Consider the following 12844-nt stretch of genomic DNA (forward strand, 5'->3'; position numbering starts at 1 on the left):
AGACATTTTCTTGCATTCTACTTTTTTTTTTTTTGAGACGGAGTCTCACTCTGTGCCCAGGCTGGAGTGCAGTGGCACGATCTCGATCTCGGCTCACTGCAACCTCTGCCTCCCAGGTTCAAGTGATCCTCCTACCACAGCCTCCCAAGTAGTTGGGATTATAGGTGCGTGCCACCATGCCCGGCTAATTTTTTGTATTTTTAGTAGAGACAGGTCTCATCATGTTGGCCAAGCTGGTCTTGAACTCCTGACCTCAAATGATCTACCCACCTTGGCCTCCCAAAGTGCTGGGATTATAGGCGTAAGCCACCATGCCTGGCTGCATTCTACTTTTAAACTTTGAACTAAATTTCATTAACAGTAAGCTTATTAATAAGCAAACCCTTTAAAATGTGGCATAAAAAGACTGGGCACAGTGGCTCAGACCTTTAATCCCAACACTTTGGGAGGCGAAGGCAGATGGATCATGTGACCGCAGGAATTTGAGACCAGTCTGGGCAACGTGGCGAAACCCTATCTCTGCAACAAAATACAAAAATTAGCTGGGTGGAGGGGGTGTGCACCTGTCATCCCAGTTACTTGGGAGGCTGAGGTGGGAGGATCACCTGAGCCCAGGAGGTAGAGGCTGCAGTGAGGCATGATCACACCACTGCACTCCAGCCTAGGAGACACAGGGAGATGCTGTCTCCAAAAAACAAACAAAAAAGGGGGCATAAAGGATAGCTGTAGGGGCTCTCCGGGGCGCTCTTAATGTCTGATAATCCATTATTTGAAAGTAATATTCTCTATAGAGTTAATTACATAATGGCATTGTAATTACTAAGTGCCCCTAAAATGAATATCAAAGGCTTTTACAAACTGGCAAATAAAATTTAACTCTGCATCTTTGTTAGGTACATGTTATAAAAGTTTTTTTGTTTTGTTTTGGTGTTTTTGAGGCAGGGCCTCACTCCATTACCCAGGTTGGAGTACAGTGTTGTGATCATAGTTCACTGCAGCCTCAAATTCCTGGGCTTGATCAATCCTCCCACCTCAGCCTCTTGAGTAGTTAGGAGAACAGGTGCTCACCACCACAGCTAGCTAACTTTTTAATTAGTTATTTACTTATTTTTAGAGACAGGGTCTCACTCTGTCACCCAGGCTGGAGTGCAGTGGCATGATCTCGGCTCACTGCAACCTCTGCCTCCCGGATTCAAGCAATTCTACTGCCTCAGCCTCCTGAGTAGCTGAGATTAGAGGTGCCTGCCACCACGCCTGGCTAATTTTTTTGTATTTTTAGTAGAGATGAGGTTTTACCATGTTGGCCAGGCTGGTTTCAAACTCCTGACCTCAAGTGATCTGCCTGCCTTGGCCTCCCAAAGTGCTAGGATTACAGGCATGAGCCACCGCACCTGGCTAATTATTTACTTTTTGTAGAGATACGGTCTTGCTGTGTTGCCCAGGCTGGTCTTGAACTAATGGGCTCAAGCAATCCTCCTGCCTTGGCCCCCCAAAATGTTGGGATTACAGGCCTGAGCCACCGCACTCAGACTTTTATTTTTAGAGACAGAGTTTCACTCTGTCACCCAGGCTGGAGTGCAGTGACACGATCATAGCTCACTGAAGACTCGAACTCCTGGGCTCAAGAAATCCTTCTGCCTCAGACTCCCAAGTACTTGAGACTACAGGTATGTGCCACCACACCCGGCTAATTTTTGCATTTTTTTGTAAAGATGAGGTCTGTGTTGTCCAGGCTGGTTTTGAATTTCTGGCCTCAAGCGATCCTCCTTCCTCAGCCTCCCAAAGTGCAGGGGTTACAGGTGTGAGGCACTGCACCAGCCCCACATTACAAAGCTTTTAGAGCTAGGCCAGGAAGGTTCAAGGTTGTAGTACATGATCATGCTTGTGAATAGCCACTGCAGTCCAGCCTGGACAACACAGCAAGACCTGCTTCTCTTAAAAACAAACAAACAAAAAACACCTCTTGGCTGGGCATGGTGGCTCATGCTTGTAATCCCAGCACTTTGGGAGGCTGAAGCGGGTGGATCACTTGAGGTCAGGAGTTCAAGAACAGCCTGGCCAACATGGTGAAACCCTATCTCTACTAAAAATACAAAAATTAGCTGGGCGTAGTGGCACATGCCTGTAGTTGCAGCTACTCAGGAGGCAGAATTGCTTGAACCTAGAGGTGGAGGTTGCAGTGAGCTGAGATCACACCACTGCACTCCAGCCTGGGTGACAGAGCAAGACTCTGTCTTAAAAACACACACACACACACACACACACCTCTTAAAAAGTAAATTTTAGGCTGGGCGCGGTGGCTCACGCCTGTAATCCCAGCACTTTGGGAGGCTGAGGTGGGCGGATCACGAGGTCAGGAGATCGAGACCATCCTGGCTAACATGGTGAAACCCCGTCTCTACTAAAAATACAAAAAATTAGCCGGGCGAGGTGGCGGGCACCTGTAGTCCCAGCTACTCGGGAGGCTGAGGCAGGAGAATGGCGTGAACCCCGGGGGGCGGAGCCTGCAGTGAGCCGAGATCGCGCCACTGCACTCCAGCCTGGGTGAAAGAGCGAGACTCCTTCTCAAAAAAAAAAAAAAAGTAAATTTTACTAAGCCTTTTAAAGGAATAAGACAGCCTTCAGAAGTCAGGCACTGTGGCTCATCTGTAATCCCAGCATTTGGGAGGCTGAGGCAGGCAGATCACCTGAGGTCAGGAGTTTGAGACAGCCTGGCCAACATGGTGAAACCCTGTCTCTACTAAAAATACAAAAATTAGCCAGGTGTGGTGGCGCATGCCTGTAGTCCCAGCTCGGAGGCTGAGGCAGGAGAATTGCTTGAACCCCGGAAGTGGAGGTTGCAGTGAGCCAAGAATGTGCTGGGTGACACAGCTAGACTAGACTCCGTCTCAAAAAAAAAAAAAAAAAAAAAAAATAGCCTTCAGAAAACAGCGTTACTCAAAATGCCTTGTTTAAATTTTAAAACCTTATTGGCTGACAGAAAACTGCCATGCTTTCTTCCCACTACCATCCTGCTATTCCCGAATTCAATTTGCAAAAAGAAGCATAGACCAAGAAGGGTTCCTTAGGTGCTCAACAGAATTTAAAGTGGGAAAGATATGTTTACAATTAGAAAATAAAACTCCTCTCTCAGTTTAAAAAAATTTTTTTCTTTGTACATATTTTAAAGTACAGTTTTGTTTTCTTTTTAGGAACTGTGGAAAATGCCTATTTATAATGTCTTTGGAAGGATACCCCATTTTGTAATTGTGGTCTTCCAGATTCTTCTGGGTTACAGATGTTGAGATGTATTCCACGGTACTCGCATTTCTGATAAATCCATGTTGTCTGGAAGAGACTTCCTTTCAGCTTTCTGACATCTTATCAAGAATTAGTAGAGGGGCAAGAATTCTTGCCCTGTTAGTTTCCACAATGCAGCCATTTAACACCATCTCATCCAAAATGATGTGTACTTTATCCAAATTAAACATTATCTAGGGTTATATTAAGGAAATTAGTTTAAAGTTAAAAATTGTTAACATTCAGTAAAAATTTATGGCTTAACCTAGAGTGTTCCAGTGTAAATTAGCCTAAACATGAGGTTTTTTTGTACAGAATTTCTGAAATTAAATTTAAAACTGGCATCCATATTAGAAATTGTTACCTTCATATATACATACCTAGTTTCACCTTGGTTAAGCTAACAGGATAAGTAGGGATACAAATGAAACAGCTACATTTTTTAACCAAAGGGATAGGGGGTCTACTAAGTGCTAGAGAACACAGCAGTGTCATGTGGCAAGAGAATGACCTTAACTCAAAAATAATGTTGTCTTCCCAGACAATAATAGTAACAGTAACAACGATTTGTTGAATACTCCTGTTCCAGACATTGTGTTAAATTTCAGGCCTCTACAAATCTCTGATGTATGTTGTTACATATTATCCTCAGTTTACCCAGGATCAAACAGGTTCAAAGCATAGTCCAAGGTCACATGGCTAGTAAATGCCGGGCTTGAATTTAAACCTAAAGCTTGGGCTTGACTGCTCTGCTTACGGGCTCCTCAGGAGGGGCTAGACACCTTCCTCCTCAACCCCCAAACCTCCACCCCAAAATAAATGCCTTGTACCTTCAGTTATCTTCTCTGTCAGACAGACTGATGTAAAAATAACTATGAGGAGAAAATGAATGAAGAAGGCAGAGCATAATAAAATTTCTGGATTTCAAGATAGTATCTCTTACAAATGGGTAGTTCTAAGAAGTCATTTGAGAATGATGGAGCCACTTTGGCTTACAGGTGTTCCTACTGGGAAGTTAGTATGGGGCATGGGGAAAGAAGAAAATATTGTTAGACTATGATGTCTAGCAAACTAGAAAGAACTAAATACTTCCCTCAAGAATCTCTTCAACTGAATACCTAACTTTTCTTTTGTGAAAGAAGGGGAACTGGAATGAGATGCTGACAATGAATGTTTCTCAATTCTACACCTTAATATCTGAAGTTCTCTGTCTGCTTAAAGAGCATGATCCTGGTCTGTTACAAAAACAAAACAGTTGACTGATTGTTTCAAATAAACTTCACTCAACAAATAGGTAATTAAATGCACTAGCGGAGTTCAAAATTAAATCTTTGTAAAGTGAATTGTTCCCATTTGATTTTTTTCAACCAGACCAGATATTCAAAGTCTACACCGTATTTGCTTAGTGAAGTGCAACTACACAGAATAGGACAAACGGTGAATGACTTTAAAGTTTTTATTAGGCTCTGTGTGAATATCTCATTAAGCTCTGTGCAAATAGTCCTCCAGCAGAATAAACTGTTTTCCAAGGGCCCATGGGAACTGTCCTTAAGTGACCCAGAAAAAAAAAAAAAAAGCGTTACTCTGATATACCTATTAATAATGTCTTCCAATTATACAGATGATTGCTTTGTCCCATAGCCAAACTGGGACTGAAATGTTAGGCCCTTGACTCAAACCTGTTCACTAGACCCAGAAGCCAGAACTTAGGTGAGATAAAGTGGGAATGGCAGCCAGGTATATATAGAAAGGCAGAGCTAAGAAGCACAGGTGGCTACATGAAAAATGGCCTGGAGAACCTTCCTGTTGTATTCACTAACGTCAATGAAAGCCTTAGTGCCCTTGAAAATGTCGCCTTCTCCAAGATAACTTTCTTTGAGATACAAGGAAATCTAACTTTAACCCATGAATTAGTTCGGGGATCAAGCTGCTCTGTGGGCTGCCCCATCTTTGGCAAGTAGATGACCTGCTGTTCAGATGTCCCCTTGAGCAACTGCCCAACTGTTTTGAAATTCAGATCAGAATTTACTGCTAAATCATATAGACCACTGACATCCCCACATTACAAGGAACAAGGACAAGGTCCTCCGGCAAGTCAATTTCCCAACATCCTGGAAACATGAGTTGCTCAGTGAGGTCATTGTATACTGTGGACATGTGACTGCCTGTGTATCTGTGTATCTGACTCAAACTCTAATAATCATGCAGCTTTCTGGCACTATATGGGGAAACTACAGACCAAATCCAATGTGAGGCAAAGGCCTGAAAGCTGATTTCCCCCTGGAATCATGTGACTCTTTTAAAATAAGAATCCAGCTGTTGTTTACATCTTGATTTGGTTTATGAGCAACTTGTACACCCTGGTGAGGCCAGGAGTAATGGCATTTAGGCCATATGCCAGGTAAGCAGGGACCAAAAAATACCCTATATGCTAAGCCCATGGAATAAACACACTGCAATGGTGACATCTGAAATAGGAGGAAGTAAGAAGGGCCCAGACTGTCGGTATACTAATGTAGTGAGCTGAGAATGGCTATTGAAAGACAGTCTTACCTTCAGGCTATAATGAACTTGACTGACTCTAAAGATCCTAAGGCAACTTGTTTTCTTTCATGGGCCCCCTAAGGTTGAATGGACATGAGCTAGAAACAACCTCCCAAAGAGCGGAGTTACTGAAGTCCACTTTCTCCCAACCTAGAAACCTAAGAGCCTTTCTGAATTTTCACATAATGTGGATTGGAATTGAACATCGTAGGGCTCCTGGAATATTAGTGCCACTTGAAATCAACTTTTTAATTACAGTGATTGAAATGAGGCCGGTCATGGTGGCTCACACCTGTAATCCCAGCACTTTGGGAGGCTGAAGCGGGCATATTACCTGAGGTCAGGAGTTCGAGACCAGCCTGGCCAATATGGTGAAACCCTGTCTCAACTAAAAATACAACAATTGGCTGGGCATGGTGGCACATGCCTATAATCCCAGCTACTCGGGAGGCTAAGGCAGGAGAATCACTTGAACCTGGGAGGCGGAGGTTGCAGTGAGCCAAAATTGTGCCACTGCACTGCAGCCTAGGCAACAGAGTAAGACTCTGTCTCAGAATAAATAAATAAATAAAAATAAAAATAAATACAGTGATTGAAACGTTTATGGTCCCAACATTGGAATTTTATTTTTTTTTAGACGTAGCTTCTCTCTGTTGCTCAGGCTAGAGTGGAGTGGCGTGATCTAGGCTCACTGTAACCTCCATCTCCTAGGTTCAAGGAACTCTTGTGCCTCAGCCCCCTGAGTAGCTGGGAGTACAGGCATGTGCCACCATACCCAGCTAGTTTTTTTGTATTTTTAGTAGAGACGAGGTTTTGCCATGTTGGCCAGGCTGGTCTCTATAACTCCTGACCTCAAGTGATCTGCCTGCCCCAGCCTCCCAAAGTTCTGGGATTACAGGTGTGAGCCACCGCACCTGGCCCCAACATTGGAATTTTGATCTCTGGAAAATAAAACACTTTTCCATAATGAGTATTTTAACACCATAGTGGCAATCAAATTATCCTTTAATAAGTGAGAAACTGAGCAGCACAGACTCAAATGGAACCTCAAAAGGAATTCCAGGGCAGAGACCAACCTAGAAACTACAATTTCTAACTCTAGACTTGGGTCTCAGATCCCTTGGTTTCTCATTTTATTTCTTTTTTTAAAAAAATTCTAGCTAAGTGTTCTTTAACAAAATATGTAGGGTGGGAAAACTTGCTTTCTCATTATTCATACTTTAATTTCCCACCAAATTAGATAAGCGGCCAAGGGCCACGGTGTTCACATTTCCCCCAGAAAATACTACCATATAGAAGGCTATCATCTGAAGATTCTGCATAGTCCTGGAGACGTTCTTCTTGTAGTATAGCATAGTCTTCTGTTCACTTTTTTTTTTTTTTTTTTTGGTTAAGACAAAGTCTTACTCTGTTGCCCAGGCTGGAGTGCAGTGGCACAATCTTGGCTCACTGTAGCCTCGACCTCCTGTGCTCAAGTGATCCTCCCACCTCAGCCTCCCAATTAACTGTGACCACAGGTGTGCTACCACGCCCATCTAATTTCTGTATTTTTTGGAAGGATGGGGTTTCACTATCTTGCCCAGACTGGTCTCGAACCCCTGGGCTGAAGTGAGGCACTTTGCCTTTCTTGGCCTCACAAAGTGCTGGAATTACAAGTGTGAGCCACTGTGCCCGGCCCTGTTCACATTTTGTCTCTTGCTAATTAGGCCACTGAAAAGGACTTTTTTGTTTGTTTGTTTGTTTGTTTTTGAGATGGAGTCTTACTCTGTTGCCCAGGCTGGAGTGCAGTGGTGCAATCTTGGCTCACTGTAACCTCCGCCTCCCAGGTTCAAGTAATCCTCCCACCTCAGCCTCCCGAGTAGCTGGGATTACAGGTGCGAGCCACCACGCCCAGCTAATTTTTGTATTTTCTAGTAGAAATGAGGTTTCACCATGTTGGCCAGGCTGGTCTCAAACTCCTGACCTCAGGTGATCAGTCTGCCTCAGCCTCCCAAAGTGCTTGGACTACAGGCATGAGCCACTGTGCCTGGCTGCTATCTTTTTTTAAAGTAGGTTTTCATTAAAGGCCCACTCATATTCTGAGAACAGGATACCCAGCTGTGGTTTTGCTTAAAGTTTATGTAGGCTTATGCAAAATTAAATATGAAAGTCAGAGGTGGGTCAATGAGCCTGTTATTATTCTCATTTTTCCCCTAAATCTCTCTTGCTTCTCATAACTTGCTGTCACTATTCCCGACTAAAACAGAACCCAGAAAAATGGAACAAAAGGAATAGGGTTAAAGCAGAGGGACCTGATGGCGAGGAATGCTGGCAGATGAATATGGCACCTAGAGGGCTCCTTAAAGGAAACAGGAAAGTGGTCAAGGCTAGTGGGAGCCAAAAAAAACCTGGAGGCAGAACTGTCGGATTTGCAACATTCACATCTTCCGGGGTACTGGCTGACTCCTGGGGACCGTGCCTATCCAAGACTCTCATCACCCACCACGGCCCTGGCTGGAGCTCCCATGCTGGAGAAGGCCCTGGGTCCCTCGGCCCTCAGTGCCTGCCGTTCCCATGGAGGAACGGCTGCACACGTTCCTTCGGACCCACAGGCCAGTCCTCACTCTCTGGCAACGAGGCTTTCCATTTAATATTTTCAAAAGGAAAAAAGATGTTTCGAAATCTGAATGTGAACTCCACTTTTGGAGAGCATGTTCTCAACAAGACATTCACAGATACTCTCAAATGTTTTCATCCTTTCTGACTCCTCCAACCAAAGGCATTTCTCTAAAACATCTCCCCTTATTCACAAAAAAGCTTCGACAACACCAAGGCACCATGGTGACAAGCATTTTATAAATGTTTTATTAGAGACTAAATTGCCACAGTCTACTCCAGATGATTAATTTTTTAAAAATACGTCAAATTTAGGCCGGGTGCAGTGACTCACACCTGTAATCCCAACACTTTGGGAGGCCAAGGTGGACAGATCACTTGAGGTCAGGGGATCGAGACCAGCCTGGACAAAATGACGAAACGCTGTGTCTATTAAAAATATAAAAATTAGCCAGGCATGGTGGCAGGCCTGTAATTCCAGCTACTCAGGAGGCTAAGGCAGGAGGATCACCTGAACTTGGGAGACGGAGGTTGCAGTGAGTTGAGATTGCACCACTGCACTTCAGCATGGACGACAGAGCAAGGCTCCGTTTCAGAAAAAAAAAAAAAAAAAAAAAAAAAAAAAGAAAAGTCGCTGGGCGCGGTGGCTCACGCTTGTAATCCCAGCACTTTGGGAGGCCGAGGCGGGCGGATCACGAGGTCAGGAGATCGAGACCACGGTGAAACCCCGTCTCTATTAAAAATACAAAAAATTAGCCGGGCATGGTGGCGGGCGCCTGTAGTCCCAGCTACTCGGAGAGGCTGAGGCAGGAGAATGGCGTGAACCCGGGAGGCGGAGCTTGCAGTGAGCCGAGATCGCGCCACTGCACTCCAACCTGGGTGACAGAGCGAGACTCCATCTCAAAAAAAAAAAAAAAAAAAAAAAAGAAAAGTCAAATTTAACCCACCCAATTTATAATCCTAGAGTCAAGGGCCCTAGAAACCCAGAAACTAGTACCAGCTCTGCCCTAAAGTATCTATGGATTGGGACACGTCACAGAACCTCTTTGGGCCTCAGCCTTTTTATCTAAAAAGTGAGGTTTTACACCAGCCAACAGTGACTCACCCAGCCCTATGGGAGGCCAAGGTGGGAGGATCGCTTGAGCCCCAGATTTCAAGACCAGCCTAGGCAACATAGTGAAATGCTGTTTTTATTTAAAAAAAAATTTTTTTTAATTAGCCAGCTGGGTGTGGTGGTGCGTGTCTGTTTTTTTTTTCCCTTGATATTTTTGTTTTCCTACTCTGGAAGCTGAGGTGGAAGGATTGCTTGAGCCCAGGAGTTCGAGACTGCAGTGAGCTATGATCACAGTACTGCACTCAAGCCTGGGCAACAGAGCAAGACCCTGACTTTAAAAAAATTTTTTTATATTAATTTTTAAAAGTGAGGTTTTTACCTGATGATTGTGTGGGCTTCTTCTAGCTCCAAAGTATCTGGCTCCTACGACTCTAAATATAACCTTCAAGGAAAGCGGAGCTGGTTTACTCTTTTCTGATAATATCAAGCCATTCCTGGCTGGGCGTGGTGGCTCACGTCTGTAATCCCAGCACTTTGGGAGGTCAAGGGGGGCAGATCACCTGAAGTCGGAAGCTGGAGACCAGCCTGGCCAACATGGCAAAACCCCGTCTCTACTAAAAATACAAAAAAACTTGCCAGGCGTGGTGGTACACGCCTGCAGTCTCAGCTACTCGGGAGGCTGAGGCAGGAGAATGGCTTGAACTGGGAGGCAGAGGTTGCAGTGAGCCAAGATCACACCACTGCACTCCAGCCTAGGCAATAGACTGAGACTCTGTCTCACAAAACAAACAAACAAACAAAAAAAACAAGCCATTCCTGAAGTCATCACATGCCCCATCATACCTCAGAAGAAATTTTCTCGTAATAATTTTATTAATTAATTAACACTGTAACTTTCTGAGAGAACATGCAGAAAACTTCAGTTCATTTAGAAGCTGCCACTTCAGTGCTGGATGCTTCCCTGAAGAATTAGTTTGTTCTTCTGGCTGGTATTCCTATAGCCTCAGTTTGAACAAGTATTTTTACAATTTCTCATTAAATCAGGCTGACATTATCTCCTACTTGGAGAAACCCTATTCTGGTTTCCGGATCTCTAAAAGCATTTCAGATTTTAGGAAGCTGATGGAACTAGAGGTAGATGCCCCACAGTGGGCATGATCAAGGCCTGACTGCAAACCATGGTGGTGCTGATCTCTGTTGCCTGCACACCGTCATTCTTCCAGGAAGCACCATGGCAGATGCCAGTGGAGTCACAGAGAGGGCACACAGCATTGAGGCCCTTCCTATGCCCCACCCTCAAATGCAATAAAAGGGGCATGAATCAGGGTTCTTTCACACAACCCACCAGAGCTTTAGGGCTCTAGAATCAACTGCTTAGACTTTGAGATTTTAAGAGTTTATAAAATACAAACAGGAATGTTGTAAAGATGTTTTTATTTTTATTTTTAAAGACAAGGTCTTGCTCTGTTGCCAGGTTGGAGTGCAGTGGCACAATCATGGCTCACTGCAGCCTCAGTCCCCCAGGCTCAAGTGATCCTCCCACCTCAGCCTCCCTAGTAGTTGGGACTATAGGCACACACCACCAATGCCTGGCTTTTTAAATTTTTTTGTAGAGACTGGGTCTCCCTATGTTGCCCAGGCTGGTCTCAAACTCCTGGGCTCAAGCAACCCTCCTGCTTCAGCCCTCCAAAGTGCTGGGATTACTGGCGTGAGCCACTGTGCCCGGCCTAAAGATGTCTTTAAATCAAGAAAACATTCCGCATTCTAGCCTATATTTGTGCCTCCAAGAATATAAAGTAGAGACTCTAGCCTGCTGTTGCTTCTCTCCCCAGGCACGTAGGTGGGGCATCCCAGCTACCAGCCCGGCCTTCTTATCATTCCTGCCCCTAGTCTTGGGGTGAAGGTGGAGGAGAGGCTTGCAGAGGCCGTGATGGCAGGTTCTGGGATATCTAGGGGCCTTATAAATTCTAGGGGCCCGAGAAGTCAGAGGATGGTCAAGCAGTGGATAGCGAGGGCTGCTGGGCATCTGCCCCATGATGGGGAAAGGGTGCTCGCGAAGCAGACACAGAGTGGGTCCTCTAGAGCACAGGGCCGAGGAGCCCCTGGCTGTCCAGGCCTGAAGGCAGTACTGCTGCATTCCATTCTAGCCAAAATAAACTAAGTCTTTAGGCCTCTTTAAAGGCACCAAATACTGAAAAAGCTGTGGAGGTTTTCTGTACCTTCCTGCATAGAGCAGGTACGCACTGATTTGAAGAGTAGTTAGTGTGTCTCCCATACTGTGCTGTTCATTGGTGCCCTCCCCTGGCTATTCAGTAGATGGGGGTGGTGGAGGCAGCTCCTTTGAATGATGAACTATCTGGAGAAAAGCAAGCCTGCTGGGGCTCCAGGGCTGAGCATATTTTGGGAAGTTCATCAATTGGTTCCTAAAAAAAACCACCTTAATTCATAAAATTTGAAGTCTTAAATAAATCTACCAAGGTATGTGATGGGGCAAACTCTCCCTGTAGAAACAGGCTTCATGAATCTTCAGGCCTCACTTCAGCCGGGCGGGTGGAGTGGAACTGAACAGTGCACAGGAGTGTATTCATAGCACGTGAATGATTTAGGTCACTGACGTGCTTGGTCCCAAGAGGGCAGCCCGCCCCACCTGACACCACTGCACCAGAGGTTTCCACTAACTGGAAGACTTTTCAACAAGCCAGAGTTTCTGTCCTGATTTCTTATGCTTAGGTCCTTTCTTTTTAAAATCCCATCTGTCTTGCTCTGTGGTGTCAGTCTTACTAGAAGTAGAACAAGTCCATACTAGGGAGAAATGTAAATGGTGCACTGTATTTCTCCAAGTCCAACTGTACGGGTTCTCAGATACTTCCCTAGCCTTAAAAAATCAGGGGGAAAAGCCTCTGGAGAAAAAGACAGGGGCTTCCTGGGAATTGATCAGGTTTTGACTTCCTTCTCCTGTACCAAAACCAAGCTTTAACTCACGTCTGTCCCATGTGGGCTGACAAGGAGGGCTTTCTTAAGCCTGAGCAAACACAAACAAGATTATGTATTGTTAGCGGTGGAAGGACCAAATCCAGGTGGCCATTATAGCAGTTTGCTTGTTTTCAACCTTTTAAGGCCTAAGGGAGCTTTCCTGGCAGAGCGGATATAAGCAGTGCTGGCTGCTCCGGTAGGTGCCTGGCTACATGCTACCACACAGTGATGCAGAATGTCTACGCCCCTCCCCAGATGGAGCATGAACTACAGCTGAGCCTCAACAAGGTCCCCTTGTCTTTCTGCTGTGTAACTAGTCTGCAGAGGTCCTCCTTGGACATGTGATGGTTTAAAAGGACTACGTATGAAGCAGAGGAGAGTCAGGGGTTTTTAATTCGG

The 12844-nt window shown here is 45.0% G+C and overlaps 1 protein-coding gene across 4 annotated transcripts in view; it reads right to left on the bottom strand.

The window, feature by feature from the left end:
- Positions 1–2948: 2948 nt before the first annotated feature.
- Positions 2949–12844, bottom strand: part of AP4S1 (adaptor related protein complex 4 subunit sigma 1) — a 69964-nt gene continuing 60068 nt past the window's right edge. For 2 of the 4 annotated variants that reach the window (XM_003260719.4, XM_003260720.4), the window contains exon 6: positions 2949–3473. In XM_003260719.4, coding sequence (XP_003260767.1) covers positions 3345–3473 — 129 coding nt within the window. In that variant the 3' untranslated portion in view covers positions 2949–3344. Of the gene's footprint in view, positions 3474–11175; positions 11896–12844 lie in introns of those variants that run through there. The other 2 variants (XM_030804286.1, XM_030804285.1) reach the window with 1 other exon arrangement.

The sequence above is a fragment of the Nomascus leucogenys genome, chromosome 22a (genome assembly GCF_006542625.1).
Source record: "Nomascus leucogenys isolate Asia chromosome 22a, Asia_NLE_v1, whole genome shotgun sequence".
Taxonomy (NCBI): Eukaryota; Metazoa; Chordata; class Mammalia; order Primates; family Hylobatidae; genus Nomascus; species Nomascus leucogenys.